General features: G+C 37.5%; 7 protein-coding genes across 9 annotated transcripts; 2 read left to right on the top strand and 5 right to left on the bottom strand.

The window, feature by feature from the left end:
- Positions 1-93: 93 nt before the first annotated feature.
- On the top strand, positions 94-3985 carry LOC106356279 (putative proline-rich receptor-like protein kinase PERK11). The gene is made up of 8 exons (XM_013796068.3): positions 94-1678; positions 1959-2402; positions 2521-2607; positions 2742-2812; positions 2916-2992; positions 3083-3230; positions 3313-3474; positions 3572-3985. Exons 1-8 carry the CDS (start codon positions 754-756, stop codon positions 3806-3808), a joined length of 2151 nt encoding a protein of 716 aa, XP_013651522.2. The 5' UTR covers positions 94-753; the 3' UTR covers positions 3809-3985.
- On the bottom strand, positions 3877-6567 carry LOC106356278 (transcription factor bHLH90-like). Of its 2 annotated transcripts, none has more exons than XM_013796066.3 (8): positions 6040-6567; positions 5496-5687; positions 5346-5415; positions 5173-5241; positions 4785-5066; positions 4493-4690; positions 4240-4416; positions 3877-4153 (listed from the first exon to the last, which is right to left on the bottom strand). In XM_013796066.3, the coding sequence occupies exons 1-8, from the start codon at positions 6141-6143 to the stop codon at positions 4046-4048; spliced, it is 1200 nt and encodes a 399-aa protein (XP_013651520.1). In that variant the 5' UTR covers positions 6144-6567; the 3' UTR covers positions 3877-4045. The 2 variants fall into 2 exon arrangements, with proteins under 2 accessions (XP_013651520.1, XP_013651521.1); XM_013796067.3 differs by having other exon boundaries at positions 5496-5684.
- A 218-nt stretch (positions 6568-6785) lies between these two features.
- Positions 6786-8270, bottom strand: LOC106357924 (AMSH-like ubiquitin thioesterase 2). Its single transcript, XM_013797647.3, has 7 exons — positions 8042-8270; positions 7867-7956; positions 7722-7784; positions 7568-7642; positions 7420-7482; positions 7263-7315; positions 6786-7187 (listed from the first exon to the last, which is right to left on the bottom strand). The coding sequence occupies exons 1-7, from the start codon at positions 8258-8260 to the stop codon at positions 7013-7015; spliced, it is 738 nt and encodes a 245-aa protein (XP_013653101.2). The 5' UTR covers positions 8261-8270; the 3' UTR covers positions 6786-7012.
- A 155-nt stretch (positions 8271-8425) lies between these two features.
- Positions 8426-9714, top strand: LOC106357923 (uncharacterized protein At4g28440-like). Of its 2 annotated transcripts, none has more exons than XM_013797645.3 (3): positions 8426-8563; positions 8901-9139; positions 9243-9714. In XM_013797645.3, exons 2-3 carry the CDS (start codon positions 8902-8904, stop codon positions 9431-9433), a joined length of 429 nt encoding a protein of 142 aa, XP_013653099.1. In that variant the 5' UTR covers positions 8426-8563; position 8901; the 3' UTR covers positions 9434-9714. The 2 variants fall into 2 exon arrangements, with proteins under 2 accessions (XP_013653099.1, XP_013653100.1); XM_013797646.3 differs by having other exon boundaries at positions 8484-8805.
- A 489-nt stretch (positions 9715-10203) lies between these two features.
- Positions 10204-10774, bottom strand: LOC111206279 (gibberellin-regulated protein 8-like). Its single transcript, XM_022702794.2, has 2 exons — positions 10612-10774; positions 10204-10499 (listed from the first exon to the last, which is right to left on the bottom strand). The coding sequence occupies exons 1-2, from the start codon at positions 10691-10693 to the stop codon at positions 10315-10317; spliced, it is 267 nt and encodes an 88-aa protein (XP_022558515.1). The 5' UTR covers positions 10694-10774; the 3' UTR covers positions 10204-10314.
- Positions 10775-14114: 3340 nt separating this feature from the next.
- On the bottom strand, positions 14115-15048 carry LOC106417348 (glutathione S-transferase T3-like). The gene is made up of 2 exons (XM_013858166.2): positions 14211-15048; positions 14115-14119 (listed from the first exon to the last, which is right to left on the bottom strand). The coding sequence occupies exons 1-2, from the start codon at positions 15046-15048 to the stop codon at positions 14115-14117; spliced, it is 843 nt and encodes a 280-aa protein (XP_013713620.2).
- A 96-nt stretch (positions 15049-15144) lies between these two features.
- On the bottom strand, positions 15145-17655 carry LOC106419877 (uncharacterized protein At4g04775-like). The gene has a single exon (XM_048757965.1). The coding sequence runs from the start codon at positions 16086-16088 to the stop codon at positions 15528-15530; it is 561 nt and encodes a 186-aa protein (XP_048613922.1). The 5' UTR covers positions 16089-17655; the 3' UTR covers positions 15145-15527.
- Between the last annotated feature and the right edge of the window lie 613 nt (positions 17656-18268).

The following is an 18268-nucleotide window of genomic DNA, read 5'->3' as shown; positions in this document are numbered from 1 at the left end:
ACAAACATAATATAGAAAACAACACATTAGCTATATCACTCATTAATACTAATTTGAAATTCAAACCTATAGTACTCAAATAATCTGAAGTTTATAAGCATGGACGTTTCACTTTACCAGTTAATAAACTTCCACCATTATCAGATCAATGCTGTAACCCCATTTTGTGTCTATATGTTAAAAGAATTCACGGAAAGAGCTTAAAATAATACTTTAAGAAAGAATAATTTACGCGGCAACCCGACAATGAAGCTGAAGGGTGAATCTTCCAGATATTGGTACTTTTCTTTCCTACAATTATTTACTGTAAAAATAACAACAAAGTGAATTTTTAGCCTATTTTCTCAGTCATTTTTAGAATTCAATTCGTTGAGATTTAGGAGACTTTCTATTTTTACACCTAAAAAGAACACGACAGAGAAAAAAACCTCAAGGAAGAAAAATATCATCAACTAACAAAAACCTGAATCAATTTGATAGAAATTCTCTTCCTATCATCCTTGAGTCACAAGAAACCCTATAGGCTTGGATATTTTTTTCATCTCTCTTTTCGCTAGTTTCCACCAATCTTGTTTTTCTCAGGAGCACATTGTATCTGAAAATAAATTCTGGGATTTCTGTGGGATTTTAGCCGATTTAGATTGGATCTCAGAGTAAACAGAAGATCCTTTCTTGTTCTCTACGGAACCTCTTTAAGAGCAAATACTAACATGTAAAAGAAAGAAAGAGAACAAGCAAAGGTGAATAAAACAAATGGACAAAGTCCAGGAACAAGCAGATTTTATAGGAAAGAAGATAGCTCCGTTTGTTACTTCACATCAACCAAACCTCGCAGGATTCACTGATCAGAAAATCCTCGGCGGTTCACAGACGACACAGCCTCCAGCGACCTCACCTCCTTCTCCTCCATCTCCTGACAGTGGTGGCGGCGGCTCACAATCATCTCCTCCACCGGTAACGGTTTCTCCACCACCATCAAATCAACCTCCTATTACAACTCCGCCTCCAAAGCCTCCTTCTTCACCTCCACCCTCTATAACTCCACCTCCGTCACCTCCTCAGCCTCAACCTCCGCCACAATCCACCCCTTCCGGAGATTCTCCCGTTGTGATTCCTTCTCCAAAGCCTGAGCTTCCTCTTCCCGCTCTTCCTCCTCCAAGCTTAGTTACTCAGCAACCAGAGGCCAGACCTAATGTTAACGGCCAAGAACTACCCAACAACCCTACTTCTCCTCCGTCTCCGCCTTTAAACCCTTTATCACCGCCGTCAGGTAGCCAAGGCTCTCCTTCATTTTCATCTACATCTCCTCCGGTTATCTCGCTAAACCCTAATCTTCCAAGAAACCCTTCACAACCTCTGGACTCACCTCCCGCAGAAGGATCAAATCATGTGCCCTCGTCCTCTTCTGTCCCGTCTCCTCCTTCCCTCTCCGGCTCCGATAACAACTCTGGAGGTTCTAATAGACAAAATGCAAATAGTAATGGAAATGGTGGCAATGGACAACAAAACAATGAACCTAACTTCACTGAGAAGACATTGATCAGTATTGGGATCGCAGGTGTCTTGGTCATTATAATCATTGCTGTCATCTTCTTCTTTAGGAGGAAACAAAAGAAATCTTCTTCCCCTCGGTCTAACCAGCAGTATTTGCCACCGGCTAATGTCTCTGTTCATACAGGTAACAAGACCAAAACATGACAAAAATTTACTTTTCGTGTGGTTTTTTATTTATATGTATATTTTTACTTTTGGTGTGATTTTTGATTCTTATCTTCTTTTATGTTCTAGATTCTTGATTTTCTGCTTTGATATTTCTCTGCCTCCTACTATTGTTCTTGATCCTTAATTAATTCTATGTTCTTGATTTTTTGTTCTTGTTTTCATTTGATTCTTGAATATTGTTTTTTTGTTTTTTCTTTCACTGTGGTTTCTTGATCTTAACCTTGTTTTTGGCGCAGAGGGACTCATTCACTACAGGCAAAACCCTGGAAACGGGACCAGCTCGGCGCAGAACTCATCACCGGACACTAACAACAGTTTAGGGAATCCAAAACCAGGCAGAACAACCCCTGACTCCGCAGTAATAGGGACTTCAAAGATCCCTTTCACCTTTGAGGAGCTAAGCGAGATAACAGAAGGATTTTCCAAGAGATTTGTCATAGGAGAAGGTGGGTTCGGGTGCGTCTTCAAGGGTATTCTTAGCGAGGGAAAGCCAATCGCTATTAAACAGCTAAAGTCGATCAGCGCAGAAGGATATAGAGAGTTCAAAGCTGAAGTGGAAATCATAAGCAGAGTGCATCATAGGCATTTGGTGTCTCTTGTAGGTTATTGCATCTGTGAGCAACATAGATTCCTTATATATGAGTTTGTCCCTAACAATACTTTGGATTACCATTTACATGGTACTTCTTCCGCAAACTCTCTTTAATTAACTCTAAATATTATTGAATGAAGATCAGATTTGTGTTGGTATTTAAATTTGTATTGCCTAAGTACAACCTTTCTTTATATTGTTGTCAGGCAAAGACTTACCGGTTTTGGAATGGACTAGAAGAGTCAAAATTGCAATAGGCGCAGCCAAAGGACTTGCTTATCTACATGAAGATTGTAAGTACTACTCTCCATTACATTTTCCAATTTATTTTCTTAGTAAGTGTGAATTCTTTTTTTTTTGGTAAAAATTTAAAAGATTAATCGGATTTAAATGTTTACCCTGATTTAACTTTGTATCAATTTAATAGGTCACCCGAAGATTATCCATAGGGACATTAAATCGTCAAACATTCTGCTGGATGATGAATTCGAAGCTCAGGCAAAGTCAATATCTCATTTAATTTTATTTTGTTTTTATAATGATGCAGTATTCTTATACATAATTATTTTTTTCGACCAAGCATTTGATTAGTTACGTACAGGTTGCAGATTTTGGACTCGCTAGACTGAACGATACTGCACAGTCCCACATATCGACACGTGTCATGGGCACATTTGGGTACAGTTTCAATTCACAACAAAAATTATAATAATCATCGTGTACTAGAAAATTTTAATGAAAGACGTTACGTTGCATGGATGCATGCAGGTATTTAGCGCCAGAATATGCATCAAGCGGGAAATTAACGGACAGATCAGACGTGTTTTCATTTGGAGTTGTGCTACTCGAACTCATCACCGGTCGTAAACCTGTTGACACCTCTCAACCTTTGGGTGAAGAAAGTCTCGTTGAATGGGTACTTTTCATGTCTTGATTTGATAAAATTGGATTTTAAAAATGGAAATAACGAATTTTGAGGGGTTGGTTTGGCTTGGCAGGCACGTCCGCGGCTAATCGAGGCCATAGAAAAAGGTGACATCAGCGAAGTAGTGGATCCACGGCTGGAGAAGCATTACATCGAAGAAGAAGTCTATAGGATGATCGAGACGGCAGCTTCTTGTGTTAGGCACTCAGCACTAAAACGACCTCGTATGGTTCAGGTCAGAACTGATTATCATGTAGTCCTAATAAATATATTAGACTAGTTTTAAAAGAAAAAGTGATGCAGAGTGTCACTCTCACTTTTACAAAAAACAGGTTGTAAGGGCTCTGGACACAAGAGACAACTTGTCGGATCTGTCAAACGGAGTCAAAGTGGGTCAAAGTACGGTCTACAACTCTGGTCAATACAGTAATGAGATTCGTATGTTCAGAAGAGCCTCTGAAGATTCATCGGATCTCGGTACTAGTAACGGCTACTACACAAGCCAAGACTTCACGAGCCGTGAACTTGAGAGCCGAGCCTTCAACACAAGTCACCAAGCAAACCACTGAATCAATTTTTAGCTGGAATGTTGCATGTAACCTAAGCCGTGTTGTTTGGTTCTTTTGGGACGGACTCGTTAGAAATTTTGTGGATGTCTTAATTTAAAGAACTCAAAATCCAACACTAAGATCGAGTTTATAGTTTCAAACATGTAAGTTAACACCAAAGAAGCTTGTGAGAATCAGATCTCAGCTGTAACTTGTGGGTCAAGCAAACAAAACATTCGACCTTTTTTGTTTGATTGCTTATGCACATTGTCTTAAGGACTCTGCATTTGGGTTTTCTGAAGTTCTCATCATCATCTTGATCAGCAAATCTCTCAGATTTTCAGGTGTAGTTCCGTCTTTGGTTGCCTATATAAAAAAAATACAAACTTTGATCACATGTCAACAACATTCTGTGACTTTAAGTTAGGGGAAATGAGATGTGATTAAGTTACCTTGACATTGAGAACGGTCATGACTCTGAGATCGAGTCTGGTGAAGTTGACGTCAATAATCTCAAGTCCACAAGAATCTACAGTTTCTATCAACCTTATGAATCCATCCTGTTTATGCTCCTGCGCAATCCGGATCAAGAAACCTCGCTCACCAGTCTCATGGACTTCAAGATTCACCTGAAAGAGAGACAAGAAATCAAAGGCGTTACATGGGATAAATAAACATGATCTTAAGCCTCAATACTCTTTATACCTCGCTGTTAACTATCTTGTTGAGTCTAGATGCAACTTTTTCAGCTTGTGGATTAGCTATTGCAGATTCTTCCTCTGCAGCGATTCTTCTGCTTTCTATCTCGTTGATTCCTCTCAGCTCATCTTCAAGTTTCTGCTTCTCTACTAACAGTTGATTGATGTAATCAACCGCATCACTAAGAGTTCCATTTTTGTTCATCTGAATAAGCGTAAAGAAAAATGGCTATAATCCAAAGTGATCACAAGAAAAGAGTCATATATGAAGAAACCTGAAATGAGTTTTCAGGAAGAACCTTTGTAACGTTAGGGACTACGGCTCTTAAAGCATAGATTCTCTGGTTAATCCTCTCTCTTCTTTTCCTCTCTGAATGAAGATTCTTCGATTTGAAGTTTTCCTTTGCCACCTTCTTATCGTCAATGGTGTTTTGCATCACGACATCCTCTTCCTTGTGCATTAACATAGATTCCTCTGCTTTAGAAATGATCCTGAATGGGAGTGTTTTCTCAGGGTATGGTTCGACAAAGGTGTTGCAATGTGATATGATCAAGTCAACCATGCTTTCATCCACCGGTTTCTGAAACAGAACCAGAAGAAGAGAGGACACATTGTATGAATGAAGTTACCACCAAACAATTTGACTGAACCTTTATGCTAAATGCTAACATATTCATTTTTATTACCATTATGAAGGAGAAAAGCTCAACTAGACCATCACGCACAGGGACAAGAACCCTTGTGCTGAATATATCCTGCCAAAAAAAAAAAGGACACTGAGATCAGATTGTTCTTATGATCAAATCCAATAGTTGTAATAAAAGATATAAACAAGTAAAAAAAAAAAGAGTCTTCTAACCTGTTTAGATCCAGGACCTGAATTAACCAACCATTTGGGAGATTTTGACATGACTACTTCTCCATGAATCCTGTAATTTTGAAGGAGCTCTTTATCATTTAAAAAAACTCTTTTAAGTCTAGAGATTGTAAGGATGAAACATGACAATACCCGGGATAGAGAGGCATGAAGAGAGGAAAACGAGAAAGAGCTTCACAAGCTAAGGTTCTGATATGATGCTTGTTGTCTTCATCTCTGCAAATAGAGCTCGTGTTTTGCGTCTCTTCTTCCACATGTTCATGCTTAATGTTCTTATCAATATAACTACCACTGCAGCAGCATCCCACCCATTCAATAAACCTGCTGATTTTATAAACGGAATAATTAGAAACCACAGTAGGCCTGCCTAATTAACCAGGAGCAGACAAAAGAAGACATGTATTATCAAAAACAGGATATAGATATAGAGAGATGTTAAGACAAAACACATACAATAAAAAAACTTTAAACAGTATTATCAAATCTGAAAAACACAAATCACCATAGAATCTCAAAGACAAGTTGAGGCAAAAGACTTAAAAAAAAAAACAGAAAAAAACTTGGAAACAGAACAGAAACAGAAATTAAAACACCAATACCCATTAGAATGAATCAAAACTGAAGTTTGCTACTGAAACAAAACAAAACAAAACAGAAATTAAACAGTGAGGTGTACCTAGAAGGATCATCGCCGAGTTTCCAGATAACGCAAAAGTCCCACTCTCTTGAATCAACAAAAGGTCGTAGAAACTCCTTCACTCTCTCACCACCTCTCATCATTTCTCTTTCTCTCTCTCTCTCTCTAACTCAAAGAAAAACAAAGGAAAGCCAAACAAAAAGCCTGCAACTTTGTGATCTCTTTTGTTCTTACTTTAAACTGGGACAAGGAGAGAGAGAGAGAGAGAGAGAGAGATGTTTTGGCATATACAAATCTTCAGGTACTCTGTCAAAACAAATCATAACGCGAATATACGATCGTACAGGACAATAGTACTAACCGACTTCGCTTTTTGAAATTAAAGAGAAGAAAAGAAGATGAGTTGAATCGTCGTCTGTACCAATCCATGACGTAGAAGACTGACACATCTGTTACTCTGACTGTACGGAGATACTCTTTATCATGTGCTCAAAAAGAAAAACGGCCAAAAAGGTTTTCTTCTCTGAAAGCAAACAAAAAGAAGAAAAGGACTTGTATTGTTTTTTGATAGCTACGCTTAACAATAGAGAAAGGTTCAACCTTTTTTTTATTTGTTTCTTTCACTTTGATAAACTCATCCTCTGTACCCATTTACTTGAAAGCTTGATAGCTTTAATATTTCAAAAAAAAAAAGATCGGATCTTTGATTCTGTTTTTTGGTTCTTCAGAGGCTGAGTATACGTATCATTTATTATATGGTAATTAAAAGAGCAAAGATACACTCATTTATACAATTAACACTTTATTAACATTTTCTTAGCTTATTACAAGATGACTGACTTGGTGTTCATATAACCTCAATAAAGACAAGACTTTTTAGATAAAAAAAAATATACAGTTCCGGTTAAGTTTATGGTTATTTAAATTGATATCTTTTTAGCTCACAGTGGATCAAGCTTGATCCTTTTTTTCCACTGATATTGCCTCCCACTGAAGGGTTGCTTACCTTACCTCAGCGCAGATCGAAAATCTCGAACCTAAGGTTGGAGTTCTTGTAGACGTTTGAGCATTGCTCATAAACCGGCTTTCCATCTTCCGGTTCTTTGTGCGGGTGGAATCCTGTCTCTGAGCAGCCTCTCAGTACCTCCATTCCTCCAGGGTCCGTTAGCTTAAATATCCCATAACTCCTGCAAAAGAATCAGTATGAGCGTTCATAATCGACTACATGGTAACGTGTTAAGACTGGCTTTGGAAGCAAAAACCTAGAGCTATCAGTTGGAGCCACCACGATTGCAAAAGCCTCTGGCACCATTACCTTTATAAAGAAGGAAATGATAGAAACCTCAAACCTTGTATGTATATGCAAATACAAAGGAAACAATATCTTAAATATATTATTACTGAGAAACTTAAGAGTACCTGATACGAGTAATGGGTATGCAAATCTACTGATGACATGAAACAGCCCTGAGAAGGATGAGTCTGTAAAGCACGCACGCATACAACTCATTATAGCAAAGCCAAGACAAATCAAAACATTGAGGAGGGAGCAGAGATATAAATGAACATGAATCCATCCAACGGGATAAAGCTCTCTTTCGTTCTGTATGGAAAACACATCCACTTCATTCATAGCTTGGCACTGCCATTTTTTTTAGTACTGAGTTAAGCAAATCATTGCAAAAGTTAAACACCACGAAATGATCGAGAAAGATACTCACAGAGTTAGCAGTTGATTCTTGCTTAGGTATTATCAGAGTGGTCACATAAAAAACTCCTCTTTCCTAGAGCATTTAAATCATGGAATTAAAATAAGACTTAATAAACTTCATCATCACTTGGACTTAAGATTGAGACTAATCTTACGAGGAAGGCAGCGAGAGTTCCACAAGTCTCGAGGTCCTTGTCAGTGTTCTCTCTCGCTAGCTCAGTGAAATCCTCCATCAACCTCTCTGACTAAACCGCAACAATCCGATAAAATCACATAAAAATCGTTCCTTTTTGTGAAAAAAAGAAGAATAAGAAGAAGGGAAAGGCTTACTATATGAACATCTCTCAGTATCTTGGATGGTTCAGACGATTCTCCGTGAGGACCAGAGAAGAGAACCCGAGAAACGTGAGTCGATTTACTACATGTCCCGCTCTCTACGAAAGAGAGCGAGGGAGATGGAAACGACAGCGTTACCATCGAAGCATCTGCTCTAATGGATGCTGATGAGCTCTCTCGCTTTTGATCAAACAAACAAACAAACCGTCGCATAACCAAAATCTTGCTGAATAGGGAACCGGTTTATTAAACCGGTTCGGATTAAAAAAAAAGCGGGGTCTAACTTGTAGATATTTAAAATCCCAAGGCCAAATCTCAATGTTTTACAAAATTGAAGGCCCGGATATTTTTTTAAAGGACGTGACACGTGTTCAGGTCATTGAAACTACGGTTAGGTATTAATATTTATGAATTTCAGACAAAAAAAAAACACGCCGCGTCTTTGTGTGTGTATTATCATCATCTCATCAACAACAGATCTGATCGCCTTTTAAGTCGTCTCTTCTCTCTCAATACGTAAGCTGAGTTCAAAAATCGATTTCTGTCTTCTTATCATCAGTTTGATCTGCTCGAATCAGAGATTCCATGAATGTCTGTCTTGGTTCAATAGATTACATTTTTGTGTGATTAGCTTTGACTTTGTGTCGATGGTACTGTGTTTACGAATCCAATTATGGATGTGTTGTGATTGAAAAAATGATCTGGGAGATTAAAAATCTTCATCTTTATCACTGTAATTAAGCTGTTTCGGTTATAAGGTTCGAGATTGCTGTTGTTTGTTTGTTTGTTTTTTGAATTTTGAATTGTTCTTTGGTTCTGATCTGAGCAAAGTGTGTTTTTTTTTTTAAAAAAGAATGGCTGAGGCAACACCAGCTTTGAGGAAGCCTGTGTTCACAAAGGTTAATGAGCTGAGACCTGGAACCAATGGTCACTCTCTGAACGTGAAAGTTGTCAGCACGAAGATGGTGATGCAGAGAGGTGGTGGAGGAGGAGGTCGTCCCAGTGGTCCTCAGGCTCGTCAGATGAGGATTGCAGAGTGTCTTGTTGGTGATGAGACTGGAATCATTATCTTTACTGCAAGAAACGATCAAGGTGATAACATATAAGAGTGAAAACACAGATTGTAGGTTTTGGGTATTGCTCTCAGGTGATTTATAGATATGTGATTGATGTCGTGATTCGTTTTTTTGAACAGTGGATTTGATGAAAGAAGGCAAGGTTGTGACCCTGCGCAACGCGAAGATCGACATGTACAAGGGATCTATGAGGCTTGCAGTTGATAGATGGGGACGCGTTGAAGTCGCTGAGGAGCCCACTGACATGACCGTCAAGGAAGATAACAATCTTTCCCTCATCGAGTATGAGCTTGTGAACGTTGAAGCTTGATCTGCTTCTCAGCCACCGAGAAAGAAAGCAGAGTTACTCAAAAAGTCCCATCCTCTAGTTGTAGAAGCAAATTGCATCTGCTTTGAGTTTTTTGCTTATCAGAATTTGCAGTTGGGTTTGTTGCTGATTCGAGTCTTTATGTATTATCTAGCTTGATGGATCATTCCTCTTGTTCTAGTTTTGGTTTCTTTGTGTTGTCTTTAGACGTTATAGAAAATAAACTTATAAAGACATGTGTAACGACGAGAACAATAAGTTTATTTTATTCTTAGTCTTACCAAGGAAGGCATAACACGGAGACAACAGTTCAAATTGTTTGTATGATGACATCCTATAGCATGCGTCAAATATGTTGTATAATGACATCATATTAGTATTCGTCAAAAACGTTGGTGAATTATATTGACAATTGGGTTTGACCAATGACATTTAAGACTGATTCACACGTGTGTTCTTGCGTTCATTTTCTTCAAGTATGAATAGCAGATCTATGGTCAATGAAAAAAAGAGGCTGGATTCGAGAACAAGTCCTCTATCCAAGTGTCACCGAGAAGAATACAAAAGCAAGAATCAGAATTGACGAGACTCTGCGTAACGGTGCTAATTCAACATCACCAAATGTTGTCGGGCTCAGAAAAAGTAAACCTTTATTCTTTGATGTATTAACCCCCCCCCCCCCCCCCCCCCCACCCCCACAATTAGAGATTAGGTGATGTTAGAATAAAGGTTATATATGGTTTTAATGTCAATATCTCTCATTCTTTTATATATTAATCACTTTAAGCTCACAATTTTTATTTCATAAATCAAACATAAGATGTAAGTATATTTCCATACACATATATATATCAGGTATATTATGATGATCTTCAAAAACATGTTCAGGGACACTTGGGTCCGCCTTTGGAGTTTTTGATATCTCGGTAGCAAGGGCATTCGTCTCTGTGTCCATAAGTGCCAGAGGGCACACAACCATTACACTTCTGGCAACATATATTGCAATCTTTGATGCACAAGTCATGTTGTGATGCCTTTGAGCATCTCACGTTGCACTTCCCACCACACGCTGCGAATTCATTCATCACATGATAAAATTATCTTATTATTATTACTTTAGACAAAGTAGATCACCAAATGATAAGTTACGTAAACCAATTAACTAAATCAAGTACACTTACACGAATCAGCGGTTGAAAGCACGAACAATGAAGATGTGACGAGAAGAAAGATTATGGAGAATTGTACAATCACGAGCTTCATCTTCGTTTTTTTTTATTAAGATGATAAAAATAAATTTATGTTTGAAAATTATTAGTGGTGATGACTTGGAGAAGATAAAACTATGGCTACAAGGAGCAGATACTTATAGTGAGAAAAACTGTAGTAAAATATTTGTTACCTGTTGTTTTAGTTTAAATAAATAAATAAAATCAATAATTTCAGATTTCTACTTGTTATGCCTTTATTATTTTCAGTTATATTTTACATACAGGATCTAGCCATGCACATATCTTATATATTAAAACAGAAGTTACAACCTTGATTCATGTGTGATTTTTTTTAAAAATGGACCTATTCTTAGAAAGTCATGTTAAATTTAATCTCTAATCTAATCATTTAAATTTTGGGCCTACCAGAAATATTTATTGGCTATCAATAATTGGATTTAAACAATAGATCATCCATTAGATTTATGGATAATATAAATTAAATAGATATAATTTAATTTTCTAATACTATACCTCCATATGTTAATTATTTAAATATTTGTCGATGTTAACTTTTAAAATTATAAAGATTCTTTTTTAAATAACAAAAATCATATTATCTAACAATGATTAATATTGACAACCTTAAACCAATAAAAACAAATTTAAGACTATATAGTTTATTTTAAAAATTAAACAAAAACTAAATGTTTAATTATTTACTCGATAATATAAATCTATGAAGCGAAAAGTTTAATTTTTTAAAAAATTTCTAAATTGTGAAATGTTACAATATCTTTGAATATGACAATAAATCAATATTTTACTAAACTTTATATATATATTTACGATTTTAATAATGAAATAATAATCCAAAAATATATATATAGAAAAATATACAAATACATGTGAAAGTTTGAAACAATCTATTCAATAAAAAAATATACTGTAAACTTATTATGTTTTAAATATTGATATACACATATATTATAATATATACCAATTTAGAATTGAAAAAAAAATTATATAAAAATAATTGAAAACAAAAACCCGCGCGGTTGCGCGGATCGAGATCTAGTATATACTTATAGTGAGAAAAACTTATTATGTACTTTCTAGTAAATTTGTTAACTAACAAGAGAGTGAACCATGATTAACATCATTTATTTATGTACTTGTTATTAGGGGTGGGCACATCGGTTTAGTTTCGGGTTCGGTTTGGTTTGGTTAATTTGGGTTTTATAAAACTCAACCCAATTAAAACCAAAGTAGCTTTGGTTTGGATTCGGTTTGGGTTTAGTTTGGTTCGGTTTAGTTCGGTTTGGTTTAGATTTAGTTCGGTTTGGTTTTGATTTTGTTCGGTTTGCTTTATTATGGTGTAGTTTGGGTTGGTTATAAAATATGATGGCATCAGTTTTATTAAAAAATAATCAACTTATAAAAGATAGAGAGGGAATATTAACTTTGTTAGGGCACCCGCAATGGTGTTACTCTTAATTGAGTCTTTAGCAATATAAAACTAATTTTTTTTTTTGGAATAGTTAAGGATCCTCATACTTTTGTTATGTCCAATGGTGTACTTCAATTTGAAGTTCTTAGGAGTAAAAAAATAATTTATTTTTTTTAAAGTGAAAAAATTATTTTTATTTATTCCATGATTAAATAAAAAGATACAATATTTATTATTTTTCAATCACCAAATTTGTTCCAAATATTTTCAATTAAATCATTTTTCAATCGTTGATGTAAACGCTTATCGTGAACATCTTCCCGAATGCCGAGCATATTAGCGATATTTGTAGGCCTATCGGTTTCGACCCGTGAACTTCTGGTGACGTCTCCGTCTTCAAATTCAGATATATCGTACCGAATGTATCCATCTCGTTCATTTTCAACAATCATATTGTGTAATATGATACATGCTCTCATAATCTTGCCTATCTTTGCTTTGTCCAATGAAAGAGCGGGGTTTTTCACAATCACAAATTGAGCTTGCAAAACTCCAAAAGCATGTTCCACATCTTTTCGGGTTGCTTCTTGCATTCTAGCAAATAACTCTGCTTTAGGACCTTGTGGGTGTGAGATCGATTGGATAAATGTTGACCATTTGGGATATATACCGTCTGTGAGGTAGTAAGCCAACTTATACATGTGTCCGTTGACCACGTACTCTAACCTGGGAGCTCGGCCTTGGAAAATGTCATCAAAAACAGGAGACCGATCGAGGACATTAATATCGTTTAAGGTACCTGGAGGACCAAAAAAGCGTGTCATATCCAAAGATCTTGTGAAGCCACAACCTCTAAGACAATTGTCGGTTTAGCTGATCCACGTGCGTACTGCCCTTTCCAAGCGTTTGGGCAATTCTTCCACTCCCAATGCATACAGTCAATGCTTTCTACCATCCCATGAAACCCGCGTTTCTCTCCAATATCGAGCAGTCGTTGAAGATCCCCTGGTGTGGGTCTTCGTAGATACTCATCTCCAAATAATTGTATTATTCCGTCAGTGAAATGGTGTAAACACGAAAGTGTCGTGCTTTCACCAAGTCGGAGATATTCGTCTACCGTGTCAGCCGCAACACCATAAGCAAGCAGACGAATAGCTACCGTACATTTTTGTAGTGGAGAAAGGCCTAACCTGCCGGTTGCATCTCTTCTTTGTTGAAAGAATGGAACGTTCTCTGAGAGGCCATCGACAATACGCATAAATAATTCCTTATTCATGCAGAAACGGCGTCTGAATAATTGTGTAGAGAATGTAGAATCTTCGCTGAAGTAGTCACTCCATAAACGGTTGTGTCCTGCTTCACGGTTTCGTTCTATATAAGCACGTCTCCTTGCTTATTGGTTTGGGACTGGACTATATCATTGTATGTATCTTTGACGATTTCTTCGAAAATTTCTTCCAGTTTTTCTTCGACTTCATCGGATGAAGATGATGACATTTTTAGGTATCCCTCCTTGAAACCAAAAAAAGTTCCAAAATTCAGTAATTCAAGCTATATAGTTTCTATAATAGATTGGTAAAGAAGAAATGCTTGGATACATCGGATGAAGATGATGACATCTTTTCTATTAGGTTTTACAAGTTTTAGATTGGTTTCTATAAGGTTTACAAATTTTTTTCAAGCTATATAGTTTCTATAACAGATTGGTAAAGGAGAAATTCTTGTGTTACCTAATAAGTGAAGCAGCTCAAATCTGATTACAACTTGTTGCAAGTTCGAGTAGTAGGAAAAGATTACAACACCTTGATATCAAAATATTACAACACCTTCGAGTAGTAGCAACCGCAAATGAAAGGAAAGAAGAACTATTTGAGAGTAAACAAACGAGATAGGTAGCAATAAAAACATCCTCCAGCCGTGAACTTTTATAGTGATACAGTAGAACCCGTGAGTTGGCTCACATGAAACTAGACAACAAAACACCTTTTTCTTGCAGCACTCGTGCCTTCACATGTCCTACTGCTCAACCTGAAACAACAGAAAAAGGCAACAGTTATTAGCACTAAACAATACAAACAAACGACATGAGATAAACTAAAAAAACGAGTAACAAAACTACCCAACATCTCAGACATAAGTTTGAGTTTAAGAGATGTTTCCATCTCAGTGAGTGGCTCTTTTTTGCCAAGTAAACGTTCAAGCAGTTTCTGTTTAGAGAGTTTTTCTTTCACTGCCATGATGGCCTGAATCTGTGACAACTCCTCTTCTTTACCACTCTTCTTCCTCTTAGAAGCAGCTTTAGCAGCCTTGACGCCCACGGGTCTAGCCTCTGGTTCTCCCACTTCGTCTTCTGTATCAACCTCCAGCACTTGTTTGCGCTTCTCCTTACCACCGTGATTAGACAGATAGGTTAAGCACCATTTCTGGTCGTGCCTCAGCTCCCTCCATCCATGTTTCAGACTGAACTTGTAACCGTGATCATTGTAGAAGTAGTCTAGTGCAGCTTTCATCACATCATCATCATTTTGACCACTTCTCTGCTCCCTCAGAGCCGCATCATAGCACCCAACGAACTTGGAGACTTGCTCGTTAATCCTAGCCCACCTCTGCTTGCACTGACCAAGCTCTCTAGGTTTTGTCCCAACGAGGTGAGGACTTGCGTTGTAGTAGGCAACAATCCTCTTCCAGAACTGTCCACATTTCTGCTCATTGCTCACCACCGCATCCTTACTGGTGTTAAGCCAAGCACCAATAAGTATTTTATCCTCCTTCCTCCTTCGGAGACCATTTCCTCCTCTCCTTCCCACCAGACTCGACACCAGACTCGATAACAGGCTCGACAACAGGCTCCTCAGGACCTTGGCTACCGAACCAAAAAGGTTCAGGTGAATCAAGGTCAACTGAAGATTGAGATTGAGTAAACAGTAGATTAACATAACTAGTGTTCTTATATCCATGGTTAGAGAAGTGTTGTGTGTCACTCTAACAGCAATACATATCCTTAAGTAGGCGCACTTCAAGTAAAAAACATTTAAGTCAATGAAAACCGAGCAGTTAGGAAGGTAGAAAGCAAACTAGTTGCATTAAACACATATCAAATCAGACTAAAACCGAGTTCATAACGTTCTAAAACATTTAAAACAATCACATCTGAGGCGGTAGGAAGTGGAAAGCAAAACAACAAGCATTTAAACGCAAATACTTTCAAAGAAAATAGACTTTCAAATTTTTTTTTTTAGTTTTAGATTTTAAGTTTTCAATTTTTTACACTACTATACGTTTTATATAATACAAAGCAATAGTCATACACAACTATAACTAGGAAATAGTAGCATCGTACCTTATTATACGGACACTCTCGAGGTTTTAGACACTCGCTTTTACTTCTTTGAAGCTCTTCATGTAACAACATGAGATCAAACAGTCACAATTTTTTTTAACAAAAATGCATAAAGACCAACCCAAAAGCACAAGAGAGTAACTTACCAGACAGATACATGACCGGCAAACCTAAAAAAACTACTGCAGAGACCACTAGACAAACTTCCATTGCAAAGGCATTTGTAATAATCCCCAATTTCTTCTTAGACAACTCACAGACAGTCTTCTGTAGCTTTACCAGCTTCTGCTCACACTCAAAACCTTGATCCTTAAGCTGCCTAAGTTGTGTCTGAAACTCACGCATCTCCTCCGTAATAGCCACGTCCCACCATTTCCAAATGTGGCAGTCCCCATCATCGACATTGGGGCAGGTGAAGTACCTTCTCCCTGGATCTTTAGCCGTGGAAGATATTGCAACAACAGGGTCACCACCACAGTAGCATATCCTCGGGATTCCTTCGTCACACTCGGGTTGAGGTTGGTACTGAAGCGGCTCAGCAATATGGTAGTTACTCTCAGCTTCATCCCCGTACAGTTCAGCTTCAGCTTGAATAAGTGAGGTTATGTCGTACTCATCTGATGAAGAAGGCTGGCTGTATGAATAATCTTGTCCCATTCTTCGTAAACCTGAGATAAATCATGTAACCGAAATCAATTGAAACAAGCATTTGAATGAACATATAATCTACATGACTCTTAAGTACATTCAACTTCTTTGAGACCAATAAGTACAAAACGCTAACAACAAGTGCTAAAATGGTATTGAAAACCAAAATCGTTATCAAAGCCTAACTACAAACGACCTTAAACCCCAAATCGAGTGAAATTTTTTTTTTTGAAACCCCAATATCGTTATCAGACCCGGTCGATTGAAAACACAAAAACCCAACCGATTGAGAGGAAAACAACATCGAACGTAATCAAACCCTACCTACAAACGACCTTAAACCCCAAATCGACTGGAAAAAAAATTCTTCGAAACCCTAATTTCAAAAAAAAAATTGAATCCCCAAAATCGTTATCAAACCCGTCGATTGAAAACACAAAACCAAACCGATTGAGAGAAAAACAACATCGAACCTAATTCTAATCCATAAATCTGCAAGAGAATCGGAAGATTTACCTTGGTCTCGGGACGGATCGAAATCGCCACAAATCGTCTTTCGTCGAGAGCTATTTTTTTTTCTCGGCTTCGGTCGCAAATGTTTTAATTTTTTTTTGATAGAGCAAAGACGAAAACCGACCGGACCACTCAGGTTATGACACGTCGCTAAGGATCAAGTCCGTTTAATCCTTAGTTACGGACTAATCCTTCCCTTTTTTGGCTCGTATATTATTTTTATAATGCGACGGACTCGCTAAGGATCACACACGGACCCCGTTGCGGATGGTCTTAGCTAAAAACCCCCATTACTAAACGTCAAAAAACAATGTATCCAAAAACTAAATACCAAATATGGTCCAACGTAAAACAGATCTTCACTAAATTATAAAGCCAAACAAAAATCAAAAACCCAATTTAACTATAAAGAGAAAAAAAGGAAAATCCAGACGTCTTTCTCATGCCCCCAACAATAATCTGCAACAAGACAATAACTTAAAGATGATAATCGTTCAAACCAATATTCATATCTTATATAGAACCATTAAGCATTATATAAAACTAATATAACCTTAGCAAAGCTTACCGTTTTACGCTTACAGAGACGGGTGAAGCTCACTTTCATTCTGAGATTGAGGATGAAACTCTAACAAATTCAAATTAAAAAAAAAAGATATTAGTTCATATATGGGAGATTGTGAGACTTTACTCACTTAGGATTCTTAAAAAAAACAAACTAAAATACCTGAATCCATGAATTGGTTTTCTTCTTCTAGATTTTCAAGAGTCTTTATTGCTTCTGAACGAAGTGATGCACGTAACCAGTCTTGGGTCAAAACCAACGCTTCAACCATATCAGGAGTCAAACAACTTCGATACTGGTCTAAAATACGACTTCCAGTGCTAAAAGCACACTCAGATGCAACAGAAGATACTGGTATAGCAAGAATTTCTCTGGCCATTAGAGACATAATTGGGTATTTTGAGCTGTTTGTCTTCCACCAGTCTAAAAGATTAAATGGAAGCCCCAAGTCATTTTCAACTTGTACGTACAGCTCGTCTTTGAGATACTTGTCCAGCTCGTTTACAACTTCCGAAGTTGTTCTTTTAGCAACCATAAACTTTAAAAAGGGATCATCAATGTTGTCATCTTCCGTATCCTTGCAATCTTGGCTTGACTTGGTTACATTATCACCATCAGGAGCAGCAGAATCTTGTAGACTTAAAAGTGTTGTACCGGTCACTGCACTACAAGAAAACACCGGTATTCCGACGACAAATATCGTTAGTATGTCCTCGGAATAACGGTATTCCAACGACATACCGATGAGAATGGTCGTCGGAAAGTAAAATTTCCTCGGAATTTCCTCGGAAAATTCCGAGGGAATACCGAGAATTAAAGATTCCGAAGACATTCCGAAGAAACATTTCCTAGGACTGTTCGTCGGTATCTCCTCGAATATTTCCGATGGAACGGTCCTCGGAAATATTCCGAGAGAAAAGAGGTATCGGAATATTCCGACGAACTTTGGCCGTCAGAATATTCCAAGAAACTTTGCCGTCGGAATATTCCGAGGAAGTGTATCCGTCGGGATATTCCGAGGAGATATGCCCTCGGAATATTCCGAGGAACTACGGCCGTCGGAATATTCCGAGAAACCATTGCCGTCGGAATATTCCGAGAAACCATTGCC

This window comes from Brassica napus, chromosome C5 (assembly GCF_020379485.1).
Source record: "Brassica napus cultivar Da-Ae chromosome C5, Da-Ae, whole genome shotgun sequence".
NCBI classification, from domain to species: Eukaryota; Viridiplantae; Streptophyta; class Magnoliopsida; order Brassicales; family Brassicaceae; genus Brassica; species Brassica napus.
This window is presented reverse-complemented; position numbering and strand designations above follow the sequence as displayed.